Source organism: Lithobates pipiens, unplaced genomic scaffold (assembly GCF_037356315.1).
Source record: "Lithobates pipiens isolate NorthernLeopardFrog02 unplaced genomic scaffold, aLitPip1_a1.2 Scaffold_8, whole genome shotgun sequence".
Lineage (NCBI taxonomy): Eukaryota > Metazoa > Chordata > Amphibia > Anura > Ranidae > Lithobates > Lithobates pipiens.
The window spans coordinates 143,995,363-144,019,143 of record NW_027507903.1 but is presented as its reverse complement, the minus strand read 5'-3'; the positions used below and the strand labels follow the sequence as shown (position 1 = coordinate 144,019,143).

Genomic DNA, 23,781 nt, shown 5'->3' with positions numbered 1-23,781 from the left:
CCCAGCAAGCCTATAATTTTATTATTGCAGCCACCCGCTTTTTAATTATTTCCCTAAAGGCTTGTGTTCTATGTCAAAAAAATTAACAATAGAAGCATGTGTTGAATAAATGGATTTTCCAAATTGAAGCTTGAGAGATACAAATGTCATTGCTATCTACATTTTAGAATGAAATAACCTGCTAACAGGCATCCACATTCCGATTTTAGAGCTTTTCATAAACATGATTGAAACTGAGAACATTCCTATTGACAAAAAAACTTCTAGTATAAAGTAGAGATAGTGTAGAAGTTGCCTTTGCTAGTTTCCTGAATATCATGTTTAAGGCTGGATTCACACCTATGCAGTTTTAGTGCTTTTTGCATTTTGCAGGTTTGCACTACAGAACGTGTTCCATAGGAAACCATGTTAAATGGACTGTAGTGCAAATCTGCAAAATGCAAAAAGCACTAAAACTGCATAGATGTGAATCCAGCCTAACATCTTGCTTCTATACTTCATGTCACTCACCTACAAGTTTACTAGTAAGAACATCTGACTTTCCTGATATGAATGCTCCTTCCGGGTCAGTGACTCAACATTGAACCCAGTGGGACAGTGCAATATTAAATAATATATATTTTTTAATTGTTTGTACAACATTGTAGAAAATTTTAGTTCTTTTAGATTTTTTTATTTTGTTTCCAAGTGCTACAGAAAATACAATCAATTCCTAATAATACCAAAAAAAAAAAAGAAAAAAATATGTATGGGTTAGACAGGTTAGAACAGAGGCTAGCTTTTCATTATTGGTTTTATTATATGTATGATTTGGTAGGGATCGGGTATAAGTGATCCAAGGTTTCTATATTGTACTATGAACTCTAGTAATGTGGCATTCTTTATTTCTCATAAAAAACAATCAGGGAAAAAGACAGCGCTTACTAAGGCCTGATTCACACCCTATGCATTTTTAGTGCTTTTTGCATTTTGCAGATGTGCACTACAGAACGTGTTCCATAGGAAACCATGTTAAATGGACTGTAGTGCAAATCTGCAAAATGCAAAAAGCACTAAAACTGCATAGGTGTGAATCCAGCCTAACATCTTGCTTCTATACTTCATGTCACTCACCTACTTTACTAGTAAGAACATCTGACTTTCCTGATATGAATGCTCCTTCCGGGTCAGGGACTCAACATTGAACCCAGTGGGACAGTGCAATATTAAATAATATATTTTTTTTAATTGTTTGTACAACGTTGTAGAAAACTTTAGTTCTTTTAGATTTTTTTATTTTGTTTCCAAGTGCTACAGAAAATACAATCAATTCCTAATAATACCAAAAAAAAAAAGAAAAAAATATGTATGGGTTAGACAGGTTAGAACAGAGGCTAGCTTTTCATTATTGGTTTTACTGTATGTATGATTTGGTAGGGATCGGGTATAAGTGATCCAAGGTTTCTATATTGTACTATGAACTCTAGTAATGTGGCATTCTTTATTTCTTATAAAAAACAATCAGGAAAAAAGACAGCGCTGACTAAGGCCTGATTCACACCCTATGCATTTTTAGTGCTTTTTGCATTTTGCAGATGTGCACTACAGAACGTGTTCCATAGGAAACAATGTTAAATGGACTGTAGTGCAAATTTGAAAAATATGCAAAAAGCACTAAAACTGCATAGGTGTTAATCAGGCCTTACAATCATAAACAAGATCCTCAGGTATAAAGAAGAGAACTCCTTATTTTATAAAAAGTGAAGGTGATTCCCAAGGTTTGGAGCATACAGAGACTTGGATGAGAAGCTGGCAATACCTGGAGGCTGGAGCCATATGGGTGTCACAGGGGCTCAGGGGAGAATACACAGAGCCATGGAGCAAAGAATGCAGGAGCGCCTCTGGCAAAGGGCCTGACCAGAACCGTAGGGCCAGGGGTTCGGTGGAGGGGGGGGCACAACTGTAGCTACAAGAACTGTAGGGGCCAGTGTCCAAAGGCCGCTCGCACTGTGTCCGGTGTCCGGAAGTGACATCACAGCCTGGTGAAAGGAATAGTGCCCCAATTGTTGGTGTCAGTGGGGGGAATGGTACCTCATTGTTGGTATCCGTTGGAGTAATAGTGCCCCATCATTGGTATCTGTGGAGGGAATGGTGCCCCATGATTGGTCTTTGTGAATAGAATGGTGCCCCAAGGACTGAATATAGGCAAGTTAAAGGCCACATCCAGCCCATGGGCCACAGTTTGGAGACTACTGCTCTAGCCCTTTGGAGATAATAGTCCACATGCACTGTTATGAGATCATTCCCTTGGAGGGAGTTGGAAGCATTTTTTTCATTTAAAAAAAACATTCTAAATACAGAGTACCTGTTGAAAAATAAATCTGGTTTATGTAAGATAGAACATTCTAGTGTTGTCTGTCATTTGTCATCGATAACTCTAGAAAGCTTTGGTTCAACAGGCCAAGGTTATGCAACTATTAAAGTAACATATAGTCATTGTTACGTAGGCAGAAGATAAACAGCACTGTAAAAACAATGACTATGTATACTGAGAAAACTTCTCCATAAAATTCAATCTTCCATGGAGAGTTCTGGTATTCCACAATAACGCAACAACAGATCAAGCAAATGTCAGTGCAATGAAACATGAAATGAGTATTGCACTGACCATCAAATAGAATTTCTTTCAAACACTTCATAAACCTGATCATACAGGTGTAAGGGGTAGAGAAAAGCCATCAATACAAGACTTTGTATGCCATTGGCAGTGTGTCACCAGCACTTTATAAAAGTCATTTGAAACTTTTCAGTAGATTATTGAATATATTCCGTGAACAGTTTTTTTTTGTCTTTTCTGCTCTTCCTGCCATTTTATGATCTCCAAAGAACACAGCAGGACAGCTCCTCCGTATACAAAGGATTTGAAACGTTGTTTCTGTTCTGAAAAGCAAGGCTGCCAATGTTAATATTTATTCAGTTTTCTATTAATATTGTATATTTTTTGTCACGGTTTATGGGTAATATAGTGTACATATGCTGTTATTATTATAGAATTTGTATGTAGAGAGCTCTTTGGTTCCTTAAACAGAAACTCCAGGCAAATACAAAAAAAAAAAGTTTAAAAAAGTTATTTAACCACTTGAGACCCGCGCTATAGCCGAATGACGGCTACAGCGTGGATCTCCTTTTCTGGGACTACGTCTATTGACGTAGTCCCGTGCACGAGCGGCGCGCTCTGTGATCGGCGAGTCTATGAGACTCGCCTGATCACTGATCAGAGCAAGGGGTCGATCCTGACCCCTTATCACGTGATCAGCTGTCAGCCAATGACAGCTAATCATGTGATATAACGGAGCCGGTAATCGGCTATTATTCCTCCTCGCCGATCACCAGCGAGCCGGCTGGCCATGATCGGGACATCAGTCCCGATCACGGCCAGCCCTGCCAGTGCCCACCTGCCCCCTGCCAGTGCCCACCTGCCCCCTCATCAGTAAAGATGATTAAAAAATAAGTGCCCCCTGTCAGTGCCACCCAGCAGTGCCCACAGTGCCACCCAGCAGTGCCCACAGTGCCACCCAGCAGTGCCCACAATCTGCCTCAACAAAGGTGCTGCACCCCAGTGCCCATCAGTGTCATCTACCAGTGCCCAGCAGTGCCGCCCATCAGTGCCCAGCAGTGCCACCTATCAGAGCCACCTATCAGTGCCACCTATCAGTGCCCATCAGTCCCATCTATCAGTGGTACCTATCAGTGCCCCTTAGTGCCACCCATCCGTGCCACCCATCTGTGCCACCCATCCGTACCATCTTATCTGTGCCCATCTTTGCCCATCAGTGCCGCCTTATCTGTGCCCATCGGTGCCGCCTTATCTGTGCCTATTAGTGCCGCCTTAACTATGCCTATCAGTGCCCACCAGTGCAGCCTATCAGTGCCCACCAATGCAGCCTATCAGTGCCCACCAGTGCAGCCTGTCAGTGCCGCCTCATCAGCGCACTTCAATGAAGGAGAAAAATTACCTGTTTGCAAAATGTTATAACAAACTATTAAACATGATTTTTTTTTTGCATCTTTTTTTGTTTGTTTAGCAAAAAATAAAACTCCCAGCTGTAATTAAATACCACCAAAAGAAAGCTCTATTTGTGGGAAAAAAATGATAACAATTTCATTTGGGTACAGTGTTGTATGCCCGCGCAATTGTCATTCAAAGTGCATCAGCGCTGAAAGCTGAAAATTGGTCTGGGACTGAGGGGGGTTTAAGTGCCCAGTAAGCAAGTGGTTAATGTATTGCTAAATACAGCAAATATAAGTGCTTCAATCTGTCTTATATTAGAGTCATAGCAGCATGAACCATATTAGATTATTCAATTCAGTAACGTAGGATTTTTAGTTCACACCTGAGTGTATCGATATACTGGCGTTTTTGAGGCATTTTTTTTTTTAGCTTTTTTTGCAGCTTTTTACAAGCTTTTTTAAAGCGTTTTACAGCTTTGGGCCTTTTTTGTTTTTAATTAAAGGGTGGAGAGCATTTGAGCGTTTTACCGGCATTTTACAAGCGCTTTTCTGCTCAAGTCAGGCGTTTTTATGAAAGTTTATGGGGGACAAAAACATGTGTAATCTTCCAAAAAAGAAGTACTTTTTTGAGCTTCAGGCGTTTTGCTTCAGGTGACAAAAGGCTCATATGTGAACAGGGCTCATTGAAATGAATGAGATTTTTCTTGTTGGGTTTTTTGGAACTTTAGAGATTAGCTTTTTTACGAGCTGAAAAACGCTCAGGTGTGAATGGGGCCTAAACCCTTTACTGGTTAAAATGTTCCGCCCCCTCATGAATACAAATACTGTAGCTGCTGACTTTTTAAATTAGGACACTTACCTGTCCAGGGTTCCCCGCAATATCGGCACCCCAGCCGATTTTTGGATCGGCTCTCGGGTGGTGCCACCCACAATGAAGAGTTTTGGCTTCAAAACCGGTTTCCTGCTGTGCATGCATGAATCTCGCCGTGCTTTTTTCTTACTGGCCCGGCAGCGGAGGAAGGAGGAGGGGGGTCAAACTTCCGAGGGATGGCACGATTTCCCCCCTCCCCCCGAAAGGCGCCAAATGTGGCACCAGAGGGGGGGAGGAAGCATATAAGCAAAGTTTCAATTTTTGGGTGGAACTCCGCTTTAAAGCAACAATAAACCCAAAAGCAAACATTTATTATATTGCAGCTTAACCACTTGCTTACTGGGCACTTAAACACCCTTCCTGCCCAGACCAATTTTCAGCTTTCGGTGCTCTCACACTTTGAATGACAATTACTCAGTCATGCAACACTGTACCCAAATGAATTTTTTGTCCTTTTTTTCCCACAAATAGAGCTTTCTTTTGGTGGTATTTGATCACCTCTGGGGTTTTTATTTTTTGCGATATAAATGAAAAAAGACCGAAAATTTTGAAAAAAAACGCATATTTCTTTGTTTCTGTGATAGAATTATGCAAATTATTAATTTTTCTTCATAAATTTTGGCCACAATTTATACTGCTACATATCTTTGGTAAAAATAACCCAAATTAGTGGATATTATTTGGTCTTCGTGAAAGTTAGAGAGTCTACAAGCTGTGGTGCGAATCGCACAAAATTGATCACATCTGATGTACTGGTGGCCTATCTCGCTTCTTGTGACCCGAACAAGTCAGGAAAGTACAAATACCCCCCAAATGACCCCTTTTTGGAAAGTAGACATTCCAAGGTATTTAGTAAGAGGCATGGTGAGCTTTTTGATGTTGTCATTTTTTTCCCACAATTCTTTGCAAAATTAAGATTTTTCATTTTTTTTTCTCCACAAAATTGTCATTGTAATAGGTTATTTCTCTCACGTGGCATGTGTATACCACAAATGACACCCCCAAAAAAATTCTGCTACTCCTCCTGAGTATTAAAATACCACATGTGTGGGACTTTTTCACAGCCTGGCCACATAGAGAGGCCCAACATGCAGGTAGCGCCATCATGTGTTCTAGGAACATAAATTACACATCTAACTTGTTGACTATTTATTACGTTTTTGAAGCACCAGGACAATGACACATGACACTGATGACAGATGGCACTGATACCTGGCAATGATGACACTTATACGTGGCACTGATGACACGTGGCACTGATGACAGATGGCACTAATATGTGGCACTGAAGACACGTGGCACTAATACGTGGCACTGATGACAGATGGCACTAATACGTGGCACTAATACGTGCCACCGATGACAGATGGCACTAATACATGGCACCGGTGACGCATGACACTGATGACAGATGACACTGATAAGTGGCATTGATGACACGTGACACTGACAACAGATGGCACGTGACACTGACAGGTGGCACTGATGACAAATGGCACTGATACGTGGCACTGATGACAGATGGCACTAATACATGGCACTGATGACAGATGACACTATGTGGCTCTGATGACATGTGGCACTGATGACAAATGGCACTTATACGTGGCACTGATGACAGATGGCACTGGGGACAAATGGCACTGGGGGCAGGTGGCACTGGGGTCAGGTAGCACTGGGGGCAGGTAGCACTGGGATGGATGGCACTGGGGGCAGGTAGCACTGGGGTGGATGGCACTGGGGCGGATGGCACTGGGGCAGATGGCACTGCTGGGGGAGGATGGCACTTTTTACTTTTTTTACTTTTTTTTTCAGCTCAAGGCAGAACGGCTGCCGCTGCAGCCGTTCATCTCTCCCCTCTCACACTGTCTGTGTGAGGAGGGAGAGCGGCGCTGAGAGATGATCTCATATGTTTACATATGAGATCATCTCCCATTGGATACCCCGATCACGCTGTAAACGGCCGCTGTGATTGGCCGTTTACAGCGATCTGTGTTTGCCTGTCCCCGGGGGACACGGCGAACACAGAACTTCCGCGATGCGTGCCCGCGGCGGCGCGCATTGTGGAAGTACACATTAGGACGTCCAGGGACGGCCTCCCGGACAAACGCGCCTGCTCTACGGCCGTCATTCGGCTATAGGGCGGGCGCGAGGTGGTTAAACATTTCTTAGATATGATGGCTGTATTCATTTTATTTTTTAGGCTTTTTTTCTTCTGTTTTTATGTTGTCATCTAGCCAGTAAGTCTGTTGTTTTTCAAAAGAACAAGTTCTCCAGCAGAATGTATCAGTTACAAGCCATTTAACACTAGCAGGGATTCTTACAATGATTAGCTTTTGTTAATTTATATAAAATTTTGTCCCAAAAGAAAAAAAAAGAAAAAAATCTCTTTGCTGTTACTGCTTTTTAAAGTGTTAGTTGAAGTGTGGCTTCAATTTGTAAGGGCATTTAAAGTGGTTGTAAACCCGAAAAAACAAAAAACAAAACAAAAAGACAAACCCAAATTATGAAATACTTACCTTAGATGAAAGCTGTTGTAGTGGCCCCCGACATGTCTCCCGGAGTTTTTCTTGGTTCACGGGCTTCAGAGTTGTGGTTGGCCAGGGGCCGTGATGGCACATGTGCGTGGGAGTCACCGGTCATGACATGGCTGCTGAAGAAACGGATGCGCATGCACCGATGATGTTGGCGTAAGGGTATATATCTCCTAAACTGTTAAGAGATATTTACAGTACCTACAGGTAAGCCTTATTATAGGCTTACCTGTAGGTACAAGTGGTGTAATAGGGTTCACAGCCACTTTAAATCTGTCCAGAGGGGTGGCACTCTAATACAGAAGGTGTGTTACTGGCCAGATCACCAAGTGAAAACAAATGGAAATACCTAAGAAAAGAAAACTAATGCAGCCACCACATCTAAGTATTGGTAACCTGCAATATATTACATATTTGGTTTTGGGTTTAATACTCCCATAAGGTTATTACAACATCATAGGTTTCTTCACCAGGCATTACTCGTTATAAAGATGTATTAAAGCCAAATGAAGAAAGCTAATGTTTCAAACTGTTGAATCTTTAATTATGTTAAGCAACAAAGAGTATCACTTTAAAACGCTGCTAACTGCTATTTTTTTGTACTTTTATTTTACAGGTGAATGGGTAGGGGTACATTGTACCCCATACTCATTCACATAGGGTGGGGGGCCGGTATCCGGGGGCCCCCTTATTAAAGGGGGCTCCCGGATTCCGATAAGCCCCCTGCCCGCAGACCCCGACAACCAATGGCCAGGGTTACGGGAAGAGGCCCTTGTCCTCATCAACATGGGGACAAGGTGCTTTGGGGTGGGGGGGCCGCGCGGCCCCCCCTTCCCCAAGGCACCCCCAATGTTGAGGGCATGCGGCCTGGTACGGCTCAGGAGGGGGGGGGGGGGGCGCTCGCTCGTCCCCCCTTTTCCTGGCCGGCCGGGTAGCACGCTCGGACAAGGGTCTGTTGTGGACTTGGGAGGATCCCCACGCCGATTTTTTTCGGCGTTGGGGTTCCCCTTTAAGTCCATACCAGGCGTCTCCTTCGCGGGCCCCGCCTACCTGGAGACCCGCTCAAAATGAGCGGACTTTCCTCTGCATGTGTGGGCGAGTCCGTTCATTTCAAAAGTAGGGCGGATAGTACGGCGGATTTAGTACGCCGTATTAGTCCGCTCAAAAAGTGCCGTGTGTGGGCAAGTAGCCCGTTCGGAAAGTCCGACGGACAGTCTGGCGGGAAGTCCGCCAGACTAAGTACGTCGGACATACCGCTACGTGTGTACGCGGCTTTAGTTTATTCTGAGCATGCGTGGCACTTTGTCCGTCTGAATTGTCTACACATGATCGGAATTTACGCAATCGGATTTTGTTGTTGGAAAATTTGAGATCCTGCTCTCAAACTTTGTGCATCGGAAAATCCGATGGAAAAAGTCAGATGGAGCACACACACGGTCGGATTTTCCGACAACATGATCCGATCGCACATTTTCCTTCGGAAAATCCGACCGTGTGTGGGGGGCATAACAGTATAACCATACAGGTTATGATGAGAAGGGGCTAAAAGAATCAAAATGTCATCCAACCAAATCAGTGTACAGTAAAGTCTTCTTAGAAAAGAAAGTATTTACTTGTCTCATTCCATCACATATCCCTAAAATAAGAGAATTCGTCCTCATATCAGCACAGTAGGCAGAGCCGTGCAAATAATTCCTTTATGCCCCATCAGTTAGATGTACCTCCAGAACTGCTGGTGTATAGGTGAGACCCGTGAATGCCATCTGTTTTAGGAAGGCTATACTGTGCTATGCGCTGATTTGGTTGGAGGGCTTTTTGGTTCCTTTAGTAACTTCTCACCATAACCTGTACTGTTATATCGTCTAGTTGGGTCCCAAGCCCTACACCATAAAAGTCATGGTTTTCATACACTGCACCGATAATGGCCAACTAGCCTGCAACAGTTGTAGGCAGGATTTAACCACATTATGCCCAACCAATGTTCAAAAACGACAGGGTGGATGCTCTATAATTCTGGGATGACATACCCATATGTCCCCTCAGAAGTGCGCCTCCACCAGACACAGCGGATCACCAATCACCACAGTCTATTCACAGTGCCCTAATCACCGCTGCCCACTCACAGTGTCCTTAATCACCATTGCACCAGTCATATTGTTCCTGATCGATGCCGCACCAGTCATATTGTTCCTGATCGATGCCGCACCAGTCATATTGTTCCTGATCACTGCCACACCAGTCATATTGTTCCTGATCACCGCCACACCAGTCATATTGTTCCTGATCACCATTGCACCAGTCATATTGTTCCTGATCACTGCCACACTAGTTATATTGTTCCTGATCACCACCACACCAGTCATATTGTTCCTGATCACCGCCACACCAGTCATATTGTTCCCGATCACTGCCAAACTAGTCATATTGTGCCTGATCACCACCACGCTAGTCATATTGTTCCTGATCCACACCAGTCATATTGTTCCTGATCACTGCCACACTAGTCATATTGTTCCTGATCACCACCACACCAGTCATATTGTTCCTGATCACCGCCACCCTAGTCATATTGTTCCTGATCACTGCCACACCAGTCATATTGTTTCTGATCACCGCCACACCAGTCATGTCATATTGTTCCTGATCACCGCCACACCACTCATGTCATATTGTTCCCGATCACTGCCACATCAGTCATATTGTTCTTGATCACCGCTACACCAGTCATATCATATTGTTCCTGATCACTGCCACACCAGTCATATTGTTCCTGATCACTGCCACACTAGTCATATTATTCCTCATCACCGCCACACCAGTCATATTGTTCCTGATCACTGCCACACCAGTCATATTGTTCCTGATCACTGCCACACTAGTTATATTGTTCCTGATCACCACCACACCAGTCATATTGTTCCTGATCACCGCCACACCAGTCATATTGTTCCTGATCACCGCCACACTAGTCATATTGTTCCTGATCACCACCACACCAGTCATATTGTTCCTGATCACCGCCACCCTAGTCATATTGTTCCTGATCACCGCCACACTAGTCATATTGTTCCTGATCACCACCACACCAGTCATATTGTTCCTGATCACCGCCACCCTAGTCATATTGTTCCTGATCACTGCCACACCAGTCAAATTGTTTCTGATCACCGCCACACCAGTCATGTCATATTGTTCCTGATCACCGTCACACCAGTCATGTCATATTGTTCCTGATCACTGCCACATCAGTCATATTGTTCTTGATCACCGCTACACCAGTTATATCATATTGTTCCTGATCACTGCCACACCAGTCATATTGTTCCTGATCACCGCCACACCAGCCATATTGTTCCTAATCACCGCCACACCAGTCATATTGTTCCTGATCACGCCACACTTATCATATTGTTCCTCATCACCGCCACACCAGTCATATTGTTCCTGATCACTGCCACACCAGTCATATTGTTCCTGATCACTGCCACACTAGTTATATTGTTCCTGATCACCGCCACACCAGTCATATTGTTCCTGATCACCGCCACACCAGCCATATTGTTCATGATCACTACCACACAATCCGTTGGGGGCCACAAAATATATCCAAATTATCAGTGGGGCCACGTTAAACCGGAACGTGGCTGCTATTGGCCCGTGGGCTGGACTTTGGACATGCCAGCCCTAGGGGGTTATCTGAGCTGGGCGAGCTGTTGGGGGGCCTCAGAAGAGCAGGTGGAGGTAAGTATGATATGTTTGTTATTTTAAATAATAATAAAAAAAAAACGGACCCTTATAATCACTTTAAGAACTGGGATATGACACATAACAATTAACTGGCAGTGTTCCATCCTGATTTTAATACAAGGAATTAGAGGATGACTTAAATGCAAAAACAGTGAGCAATATGCTTCATTTACTGCTGGCGGAAGTTTTATTATACTCTTAGGTAATGCTGGAGAGAGTACTTTCTAAGGAAATGGATCACTCCATGAAGCGTTATTACTGGAAAGTTAGGAGTTAAGTCACTGTGTTTCCATATAAGAGCTCTGTAGTGCTGTAAGTAAAGCCAATAGTGGTAGAACATTATTTTGATGCACTGTGTTCATACTGCAGTAGTACTTCTCAGGTAGAAAAAAAAAATTATCTGTGAACATCGTGACATTTTACGCAGTTACATGTAATTACGCAGTTACTTTGGAACTATTATATTATTGAACTGTAGCATTTGATGAGACTGCAGGCTGTACTGTTTGTGCCTGCGAATTCATACTCAATTATTCTGCTCGCTCCTGTAATGGCCGTAAGATTTGTCACTGTTAACTGCATAACAATTTGTGGTTACCATCAGAGTAAAAGTGCTGCACTTTTAAAAGTCTTGTGTAACCTAATGAAGACAAATAAATGCAATCGTTTTTATGCTTTTCCAAGGGAAACATTTCAGATGTGTGCTTTTCAGAGATGAGCGGAGGGAAGGTCTGTTATGTATGCTTTGCTAGATGATAAAAGACTGAATGTTATTATTTGTAAATTACCAGCGCCGTGTAGGAGGAGAATCAAGTTAATGTTTTTTGCCTCATACATTCCTTCCATGTTTGATTTATGAGGATCAGGATCATCAGAGTGATTTGGTAGGAATATTTTAATAATTTCATTGCGCCAGCCATGAAAGTGTAGATGGAAGAGCCGCAGAGCACATGTGAAGGCACAGCAATAAAAAAAGCTGTGTCAGGTACTATACATACTGTGAGATATGATAAATTATCATAAGATACACAGGGGTCTAATTATAAATATAGTGGAAAAGAAAGACAACGGTGTCGGCTTGAAGTAAAGGATATCCTTACCTTTACTGTTCCCAGGGGAATTCCCTACATGGTTCCCACACAGACCCCATACCTGCACCTTTTGCACCTCTAAATACCTAATCTTTCCCAAAGCGTGCTGCTGAGAAATTCAAGAGGAAAGAAAGAATTCATTCTTCCCTTTACATGTGCTATTTTCAGAAAGGAATTAGAGAAGAGGCAAAAGAAAGCCTTTTTTTCTTCAAGAAGTCAAGAGATGTGGGGAGAAGAAGCTCAGAAGTTAAGGCTGGTTTCACACTGTCTTCATATGCGGATCACAGCAGGGGTCCAGTGGGACCCTGTTCTCCTTTTCAGGGACGAATCGTGCCTGAATTTTTCCTTAATTAGGACCTGGAACGGAGCCAAAGATGCACAGGACCCCTGTGCGGTGCGCTCCACGGCAGCCCCGGAGATGTGTAAACCGGTGTTCTGTAAAAAACTGTCCGGCCATCGGAGCAGCCCAGATCCTCCTCTTCTTGGGTTCCTCTTCTGTGCTCCTGGCCCACCCCTTCTGCCAAGTGCTCCCACAGCAAGCAGGTTGCTATGGGGGCACCTGAGCCGAGCTGAGCCGCAGGTCTGTGTGTCCATTCAGACGCAGATCCATGATTCGGTCCCGCCCCCTCTCTCTCCTGATTGGCTATCAGGAGGGAGAGTACCAGATGGCCGAGGGACTCATGCACATCGCTGGATAGACATACAGCTCAGGTAAGTATTAGAGGGCTGAGGGGGGCTGCTGCACACAGAAGATTTTTTATCGTAATGCATATGCATTAAGATAAAAAATCCTTCTGCCTTTACAACCACTTTAATGGATGGTATAGGCAAGGAACTGGATGGTTAGGTAAGAAATGATTTTCACCATAAGGGAGTAGTTCTAAGGCCTCTAGCAATCAATCAGATGTTTGTACTCGGGCTACAATTTCAGTTCTTGTTCCAGGATCTTAGTGTTGCTTTCTATCTGCACAAAGGGGCCCCATTGGTGAAAGTTAGGACAGCTGCTGTATCCACATTAGTTCTTGACAATGGCTGTGAAAATACTAGTGCCAAGATCTTGACATTGAGAACATATTTAGAGTACAGTTATGGTTGTATTTACATTTTGTTTTTACAGTAAGGTACAGTATACACTGTATTGTCAAAGGTATTGGGACATCTGCCTTTACATGCACATGAACTTTAACGGCATCCCAGTCTTAGTCCGTATCATTAAATATTGAGTTGGCCCAGTCTTTACAGCAGGGATCTCCTAATTATGGCCCTTCAGCTGTTACGGGACTAGACGTCCCATGAGGAATTGTAAAACTCTGACAGACGTGACTAGGCATGATGGGAATTGTAATTCTGGAACAACTGGAGGGCCACAGTTTGGAGACCCATGCTTTACAGCTATAACAGCTTCAACTTTTCTGGTAAGGCTGTCTACAAGGTTTAGGAGGGTGCCTATGGGAATGTTTGACCATTCTTCCAGAAGCGCATTTGTGAGGTCAGGCACTGCTGTTGGACGAGAAGGTATGGCTTGCTCTAATTCATCCCAAAGGGGCCTATCGGGTTGAGGTCAGTTAAGTTCCTCCACCCCAAACTGGCTTATACATGTCTTTATGGACCTTGGTTTGCGCACTGCTGCACAGTCATGTTGGAACAAGAAGGGGCCATCCCCAAACTGTTCCCACAAAGTTGGGAGCATTAAATTGTCCAAAATGATGTCTTAAGAGTTCCCTTCACTGGAACTAAGGGGCCAAGCCCAACCCCTGATAAACAACACCACGCCATAATCTCCCCTCCACCAAACGATTTGGACCAGTGCACAAAGCAATGTCCATACTTGACTGACTTGCACAGAGCCCTGACCTCAACCCAATAGAACTCCTTTGGAGACTGCGATCCAGGCCTTCTCATCCAAAATTAGTGTTTGACCTCACAAATGCGCTGGAAGAATTCTGATAGAATGGTCAAACATTCCCATAGACACACTTCTAAACTTTGTGGACATCCTTCCCAGAAGAGTTAAAGCGGTTATAGCTGAAATGGGTGGGCCAACTCAATATTGAACCCTACGTACTAAGATGCCATTAAAATTAGGTGCGTGTAAAGGCAGGCATCCCAATAATTTTGACAATATAGTGTATGTGATAGCATGTGAAAAGAAGAATCAATTTCTTGGGGCAAATCAATATTCATGATCAAACATTAGAATTGCTTATAGACGCTCTACTAGGATGCTGTTACTGTCTTATTATGATTATAGAAGTCACTGAAAGCATAGACCAACAGGAGGAGTGTCAGACCAAAATCCTAAGGCCCCATGCAAGGTTTTACAGCTGTTGTTTTGGGCGTCAGCCATTTTTTGTACAGCAAGTAAACTCCCTTGCATGTTATCCTGTGTCAATGCACACATAGACCTTTATCAGCATTTTTTGGCAGGGGTGTTTAAAAAAAAAAAAGAAAGAAAACATTTTTCCAGAGTTACTGCATTTGAAGAGGATTTTTTCAGCTATAAAAATACTTTAGAAGTATTTTGGCATTTTTTTTCTCCTGGGAAAATGCTCCCAAGGTTCTACAAAAACTATTTTTTCTGCTCCTAAACTCAAAAGCGGGGGTAAGCAACCTCGGCCCTTCAGCTGTGGTGAAACTACAAGCCCCATGAGACATTGCAAGACCCTGACATTCACAGGCATGACTCCACAACTGGAGGGCTGAGGTTGCCTACCCCTGCTCTAAAGCTTGCAAAATGCTTCTAGCATTAAAGTTTCACAGTAAAAAGAAAAGCAGACATATTTTGGGGGCCAAAAATCTCCCCCTTCATCAGGGCTTAAGATCTAATAAGAGCTTTAGCTGGATTCAGAAATAAACTTTGCTTTAATATTCTGTATAGGTAAACTCTCCATCAATTGGGTCTGCACTATTGGCAGTGGCTCCAGTTGCAAGTTTTCAGTGGTGCCAGTGTTCCTGGCGATACCAATAGCTTATGGCTATTGCCTGGAAAGCTGGCACAGCTCAGCACTGTCAATAACGCAGGCACAATGTTCATACCCACCAACTTTCTGAGATGGGAATGAGGGACACCTATTAGCAAAATTATGTAGACATAGGACACACCCCCTGCCACACCACCTTAAAGGAGAATTATTTTACCATTACTGTTCCTTTTTATTGGCTTTTGGTATTTACAGATGCAGCAATTTAGAAACTGGATGAAAGGTTTAGCATTCTAAAACACTTTTGGATAGCTAAATAGTGCATTCTATATGCATCTATATAAATCTGACCAAAAATGAGGGACACATGAGGAGAAAAGAGGGACTTTGTTCAAAATGAGGGACAGTCCAAAGCTCAGTTCAAAGCTCTGATAATATGGGTTGCACCTTTTGTCTACTCACCATACGTTTTAGCCACTTCCTACTATCTAAGAACCAAATAGGATATTTTTCTTTTCATAGTACCTTGATCAGTGACAGCATTGTGGTAAGAAAAAAACATTGGAAACATCAGTGAGCAAATTACATGAGCAGCAATGGATGTACGGGATGTACTGTTCAGAATGCCCTCATACAAAGGAAGCCATATTTACTTTGTTTGCCAGTCTTATAAAATCCTAGATGAATGCAGATGCAACAAAAAGGTAAAACATGCTTTTATATCAGAGATATACTGTATGTTATATACCTTTTTTTTTACAAAAGTTACTTTTTTTAACTTATTCCTTAACAATAAACTTTTTTTCTTCTTCATTGCCCAATAAGTTAGGTCAACTTTTCATGTTGTAGCTAATCTCTGTATCTCTGTGGTCACCAGTAGGAGTGATAGATGAGGTGCCCCTGAAACCATTCTGAACAAATGTATCAAAGGTAGTTCAGACAAGCAGAATGAGCTGCATATCAACTCTTACGTTCTTACGGCATCAATATCCCAGATTGTGTATCTCAAGGCAATGTTGTTAGTATTCTGCCCTCGAAGGCTGCCATACCACAAGCATTCCACCAGCCTTTTGATTTATTTATTTCTTGAAATCAAATGACAGCAAACTCCCTAAAGAGAAACCAACTTCAGCTCTAATACCTTCTCCTGCACAAAGAAAAAAACTGTAAAACCTGTTGTCTGTTCCATGTACTTGGGGAGTGGTCTCGTCTTCCAATGGGAACACGTGCATCTTCCTGTAGTAAATATGTACGGTTTATGGCATCTCAGTTCTTCGAGTTTTGTAAAGGTTCATCCATGTTTTGTTTGACCTGTTATTCACATAGTAGCATTGCAGCCAGGGACTGAATAATTTGATAAACCAACAGGATTTTTTACAACCTAAAAGAACTATTGCTTGATGTAAACCTTATTAGGGTTTCATAAGAAATAAATCTATCATGAGAGATAGGGATTGATTTACTAAAGGCAAATAGACTTTAGTGCAGTTGTCCTCTGCAAGTGCAATTGCTCCAGAGCTTAGTAAATGAGGTAAAGCTTCATTTTGCAAAGAGTACCAAATCACGTTCAAAGAAAATAAAAAAATAAAAAACAGCATTTTTGCCTGCCCATGATTTGATGATGGAAGTCAGAAGACCTTCTGCTCTTTTACTGCTATCTGGAACAACTGCACTTGCAAAGTGCAACTGCACTTTCCAAAGTTCACAGTATTTTTGGCTTTAGTAAATCAACCCTATAGCTAGGAATTAAACAAATAAAATTCATGAATAAAAAGAAAAAAATAGGGTATTTTTTACTCCAGCGAGATGTTTTAGAAGCTCAGCTGAAAAATGTAACGTATTGCTATAAAGGGTCAGATTTTAGTTTTAACAGATTTGCTTATTAAAATAAATTAGCATAAGGTAAAAATGTATAAAAGTTACAAAATAAAAGGATAAAAAGTAACTGAGCTGACGCTGAAGTGACTATACCTACTAATTTCAGCTTTCCAGCTTTAGGAGAGATTACAGAACCACTGGGACATCTGATTCCGCCAGCTCCATAAGACCCAGTAGGCTCTACCATCTGCTGGTTGGTAGAAAATCGCAAGATATAAACCTTAGAAACAAAAAAAGTGTCACTGGTTAGTAATGAAAGAGTCAAACAATCATACATATATTATTTACATTAATACTGTATATAAAAATATTTATTTGCCATAAGCATTACAAATGATATAAGGTAGAGGTTTTCAGATGAGACAAGTATTTCAAAGCTTTGGATTCACTGCACAATTACCACAGGGTACAATTGAGGGAGTTGAGCATCACATGCTACTTCAGAACCACATATTGGACATGATACGGTTATAGACTGAATACAATGAAACTTCCATGTCTACCTGCTACACTCAACCTTTGCAAGTTGACATATGCTAACACAGTGACTGCCTTTCATTTTCTTGTAGCATTTGGCACTGATACACTTCCTTTCATACCTTCCACCCTACTTTGTAAGTAAGTCATAAAAACTGGATGACCAGGGGGCTGCTTTTCAAGGCAGCCATAGAGTCTATATTTTATGTTCACTTTACACATTACAGGAAATATTTACTATGATTTAACTGACTCTTATGCCGCGTACACATGATTGGAATTTCTAACAACAAATGTTCTATGGGAGCTTGTTGTCGGAAATTCCGACCGTTTGTAGGCTCCATTGGACATTTTTTGTCTGAAATTTCGACAACAAAAAATTGAGAGCTGGTTCTCAAATTTTCCTACAACAAAATCCGTTGTCGGAAATTCAGAGCGTGTGTAGACAATTCTGATGCACCGAATTCCATGCATGCTCTAGCCGCACTGGCTATTGAACTTCAATTTTCTTGGCTTGTCGTATGTCATCGTGTTTTTGACGTTTGGAATTTCCAACAACATTTGTGCGACCGTGTGTATGCAAGACAAGTTTGAGCCAACATCCGTTGGAAATAAATCCCAGAATTTCGTTGTCGGAATGTCCGATCGTGTGTATGCGCCATTAGTTGTTACGGGTATTATTACATTAGTTCTAAACTTTGGTTTTCGTATTTCATAACATTGTAAACTATATTCTAAAAATACATTGTAAAATGTAAATTTACTTTCATCTGCATCTTACAGCCACTATCCATTTTCCAGGTGTTTTACTTTACTTTTAGAATTACTATAGTATCAGTATTGTATTCTGATAAATATTTGAGGTGCATGCGATATATTCATTAATTTTATGCATAAATTAAGGTATAGGAATGAAGAGAAGTAATATCTACCCTGAATGCTATAATTATGTATATTATCTATTTACAGTTATCAGAATATACCATACCATAGTTTTCATACCATAGTTTTCATGATAGCGGTCTCCTAAGACTTTGGCTTGCTTTGTGGTGTTGTAAACAGGCAACAAGTACTTTGGGGATCACTAGTGTGTAATAGATCGTACGTTTTACTTCAAGCGAAAGTAGGCTGCATCTGAGAGCCAGAAACCAAAAAAAAGCTATTTGATTCATTTTTAATATTCAAAGCAAACTCACCCACCTATCTCTGTCTCAATGCTTTATTTTGCTGAGAAATCACTTTGAAAAATACCTCCTAGCATTTCTGGCCGTGGGCATCTTGAGTAAGGCATGGCAGGCAGGAGGGTGCGCTTAGCTGAGAAAACCTCTCCCCCCCTCCTGAAGACTCCTGGGGTGTATGACATCATTTTTCTAGGCATGAAACCAGGAAGTAACTGAAGATATGCAAACACAAAGTTTAAAACAAGTAAATAGGATATACTTTCCTATCTATTTACTAATACTAACAGCAGAACGATTAAAAAGAGTCATTGTTGATCGAGAGAGTGAAGTTCTGCTTTATTAAGTTTGTCAAATGAACAGATAAAGTATGTACTGTATTATGGCTTATATATAGTGTAGATAGAAATATATATAAATAAATATGCATAATATATTACAATATGGTTTTGGATTGTTTGAATTGAGATCCTCTATTCATTCCTATAGTATATAACAAACACTATATAGCTTATTGACAATACTGTCGTATGTTTCCCACAGCTCATAACAATTGCTGATGATTTCTGTGGATTGGACATGAACGCCCCCTTGGGAGTATCGGAAATGGTGAGAGGGTACCCAGTCTTCACAGAGGATCGAGACAGAATGACTTCCGTTATCGCCTATGTCTACAAAAATCATTCCCTGGCATTTGTGGGGACCAAGAGTGGCAAACTCAAAAAGGTAGGAACATGGTGAACCCTCCAGCATTTTCCAGTCAGTTTCTGTATTGAAGTATTATATAGTATAAATTACAGTTTACCAGTGTATTATTACTGTTTTTTACTTATGGTTTGCATGGTAGCCTTGTTTTAGAAATAGCCCTCTCACTGCCATATTTTGTATTATATATGACTGGCAACCTTGTCATAATGTGTGGAAAATATTCTATCCTGGTGACCTTTTTTTGAGCATTTTATACAATTTTCATATCAACTGGGAAGTTTAGGAATCCGAATTCTGTTTGTCAACAGCACAGAAGCCTGTATTTAGGATATGTTTAGGACTGAGTGTATTATTAGATTAAAGTTGGCCACACATATAACAGTCTGATTGTACAGTTTGTTGCCAGCTAACACATAGTGTGTGTCACGGGTCAGAGGGTACTGCTGGCCTTATATTGATATTTTGGGAAGTCCTGGAGCAAAGGAACTTGATGAGAGGAGCATTAGTAGAATTTAGTAGTAGTACAATTTAGCATTAATAGAAATTCCGGGAAGATTAGAAACCAAAATCTGCAGAAGGGCAAACATGAAGGAGAGTAGATACAGGATCAAGGGAGACAGAAAGGCATATACCCAATTGCAGCTAATGGAAAAATGCTTTCATCGTGGTGCAGGAACCAGGGGCTCCTGGCCTTTACCAGAGCTGTTGAAAGAGCAACAAAGACAAAGAGGTTCAAAAGCAGTGGGCAGTATGGGCAGATAAAGCTAGTATAAACAGACAAAGTGAATTAGAAGCTGAAATCAATATAGACTGACTCTCAGAAACAGAATCAATAGCCAAAATGGACCAGATCAAAATACAAGATAGAATGCCCTAGATCAAATACAGGAACATCCATAGGGGTTTATTTACTAAAGGCAAATCCACTGTGCACTTGGAAGTGCGGTCGCTGTAGATTTGAGGGGGACATGCAAAGAAAATAAAAAACAGCATTTTTGTTTGCACTTGACTGCATGATAGAAATCAGCAGAGCTTCCCCTCATTTTAGATCTTCCCCTAACATCTACAGCAACTACACTTCCAAGTGCACTTGCAGTGGACAGAGGATTTGCCTTTATTAAAAAAACAAAACAAAAAAACGTATGTATTTTTCTGCATTTAAGCTCGGGCTTTCTATCATGTATTTTAGTAAATAAACCCCATAGGCTAAAGTGTCAAAGACAGAATACACTGAGATGCATCAGCCCTAGTTGATAAGGACAGAGACCACAAGCACAGAACAGCAGAAACATAAGTAAAGACAGACTAGGGTTCGATCCTCACCAGGTATGGTGGGACTGCAGCCTATTCCAGCACAGTCTCCAACGGAAGACAGGGCAAAATGCCTGGTCTCTGGTGAGACCAGTTTACACCACTGCACTGCGTTGGCGTGTGAGTGGTGTGTACTGAAAAAAAGTACTGCATGCACAGGGGTGGGTTATGGGTCACTTTGTGACATTTTGGTAAAGTTCCTTTAAAAAAAAGTAACCGTATGATGCGCAAAAACAACACTGCGCTGGACCACACCGCACAGTAGCCGCTACGTTCCAATGCAGCAACTGGTGTGAACGAGCCTATCACAGCAGCACAGACAGGTCAAACACACCTGACTTGAGACAGTGTATCTACTTGACTGAATATAATTGAATGGATTTTTAAAAATGGAACTGAACTCAAAAAGTGAAGATTTGCTATGTTCCAGGGAATATTTAGAAATTTTAGTCGTGCCTAAACAGTACCCTGAAAAATTTACCTTTAGGCCCCTTTCACACTCTGCAACTTCAGATGCCTGTGTAACTCGCATCAAAGTTTGACTAAAGTAGTGCGTAGGGACTACTTTGAAGTAGGCAGGACTTGAAGTTGTACTAATATGAGTGGTTGTCATTGGAAATCATAGGGAACAACTTGTCATTCTACTTTGCAGCCCCAAATCGTAGGACAAGTCGTACAAGTGTGAAAGGGGCCTAAGTCTTAAATTCCTACTGGTATGGAAGTCCCCTGGCTCTCCAGTGCCTAGAGTCTCATAGCTGTTTATCTGCAGACTGAGATCTAAGGTACTGCTAGTCTAGTAGATTTGGAGTGTGATTTAGTGATATCATTGCTGTGTTGATCATTTTCTCCTTGCTTGGAGGCTTTGATGTGAGGAAGCACAACCCTGCCTCTGCTAGCATGGCTGCCTTCACACATTGCAAAACAAGACACGTTATGTTAGTAATGGGGAAAGATCAGCTGCAAGGAGACCAAAGGCAATGCAGTTCACTAATCCTTTGCCCTCTGCCTGCCTTTTTTGGACACAGCTTTCAGAGTTCAGTTTCTCATTAGGTTTACCCTTGAACAAGTACATAGTTGTCGGTGAATCTAAAGTAGATTGTACAGAGAATGTACAATCAGTCTACGATATGTGTGGCAAGCTGTGGATGACAGATAGAATAAATGATGTGAGGTCATCTTAATGCACGCTACCAATTAATTATTACCTAAGCAACAGATAGAATTATTGCATGGATTATTTTTTCATTTATCTGCCTAGAACATTACCGCTAACATATTGACTTCATAGATAGAACCAAAGCTACGTTAATTAGCATAGTCATTATACTTCCAAGTTTTAATTTGAATACAGTGCGTGGATAACAGAATAAATGGCAGAGTGATGTATGAGAGTCACATGACTGCAGTAAAGCATTATGTACAGTATCTGCTTGTTAATCCAGCATTAGAAATGCATAGAACAGTCACAGAAACATGGAAGACAGTGTATGCATAGTACTTATTAACAGCATGTTATTTCAGAAGGGGAACAGTTGAACAAGAAATTGCTTGCCATGCCCAAACAAAAGCATATAAATAAGTGTGCAAACGGCTCCTTGTACACCACAGAGTTGGATGTCTCTGATTTATTTTTGACCTACTTTTAGGACAAATTGTCATAACCACTGTAATAAAAAGGGACCTGCTGTCTAATGAGCTACTTCCTGTCGTAATGGGTATTTTTCCTGCTTCACCATTAAGAAAGAAAAGAAAGGAAGTTTGTTTCATTAAATCTGCAGTTTCTTTCCTTGTGTACATGAGTTTTTATTTTTTGGCCAATGTCGCTTCTATGATACTAAAGTAAAGCGCACATTAGAGCTATGTTTTTATTTCATCAGCAAATCAATCTGGATTCATAGTGAAGATGCTGCACTGAGTTTTTATGTTTAAATACCATTGTGTGCTCCTTTATTATCATGATGGCTGTGTAGTGGGTGGCAATCAATAATAGGTCTTATGTATGCATTTGGTCTTGGTTATAATGTGATAATATCATGTCAGGAAAATATTAATTAGAATGGAAATACTGTATAAGTTGTTTCTACTTTGCCAGACAAAATCACTTTTTCCTCCACTTCAAAGACCTAGAAATAGCTATCTAAAAATGTTTTATTGCAAAGTAAATTATGACTGAGAGGTTTTTCTTCAGATAAGAGAGCTACATAACAAATTAGCTAATGATGGTGCAAGTATAGACCCTACAAGTAAAACTTTAACATATAATTCCTCTTGCCTGGGTGGAATATTGTGCACTGGAATATTGTGCTGAAGAATTAGAGCACTTTCACCAAAAAAAAGGCTCAACCGCCCCCTATTTAAAACATACCCAAACAGAGACCTCAGGTTATATGATCATACAGTTCTAAACACTGCAGCTAACGTTGTGTGCTGTGTACTGCTCATGTGCCAACTGCCTGAAATAAAGTATGGTAGGGTTGCTGCACAGTTGGTTGGCTCCCACAACAGTGAAATACCCCCTTGTGTAGGATGCATACATTTAAAAAGTTGGGTCTCTGTTTGGGTATCAGGTCTCCATGGAATGCCAACTTATACTTTTTAGTTGGAAGTTAAAAAATGTGTAAAAGAGAAAAAGAAGCTATGCAGGATTATTATTAGTTTACTGATATGACCCATTTTTAGGAAGCTGTCACACCTCTGGTAGAATAAAAAAAAAAGGCCTCAGAGTGCCCACCCTAAACCTGGCCATACATGGTTCTGGACCAATTTCTCCATCCATATATTCGTGTTGGATGATGGAATCCTCCCCACTGTGCTATTGTATTCTGACAGCAGGGAGACACCCCTGCTGTCAGAATATACAGATCAACACTGCAGCCTATTGCCTGCAGCACTGATTTGAGCAGCTTTTATCTGACTGGGTGGTTCAATAGAAATTGATCAGTAGATCAACGTCTGTTCAATTACAATGGCCACACATGGATTTCAATTCAGCTGGTCCCTGCTGAACCAGACAAATTTCAATCCATCTTTGGCTAACTGTATGTCATAGTTGAGACAGTCTGAACCAGGAAAAAG

At 41.5% G+C, this 23,781-nt stretch overlaps 1 protein-coding gene across 1 annotated transcript in view; it reads left to right on the top strand.

The window, feature by feature from the left end:
- The window catches only part of PLXNA4 (plexin A4), a 946,574-nt gene that overhangs the window by 154,047 nt on the left and 768,746 nt on the right, over positions 1-23,781 (top strand). The window contains exon 3 of the mRNA XM_077468718.1: positions 19,231-19,413. Within this exon, the coding sequence (XP_077324844.1) occupies positions 19,231-19,413 (183 nt within the window). The remainder of the gene's footprint in view (positions 1-19,230; positions 19,414-23,781) is intronic.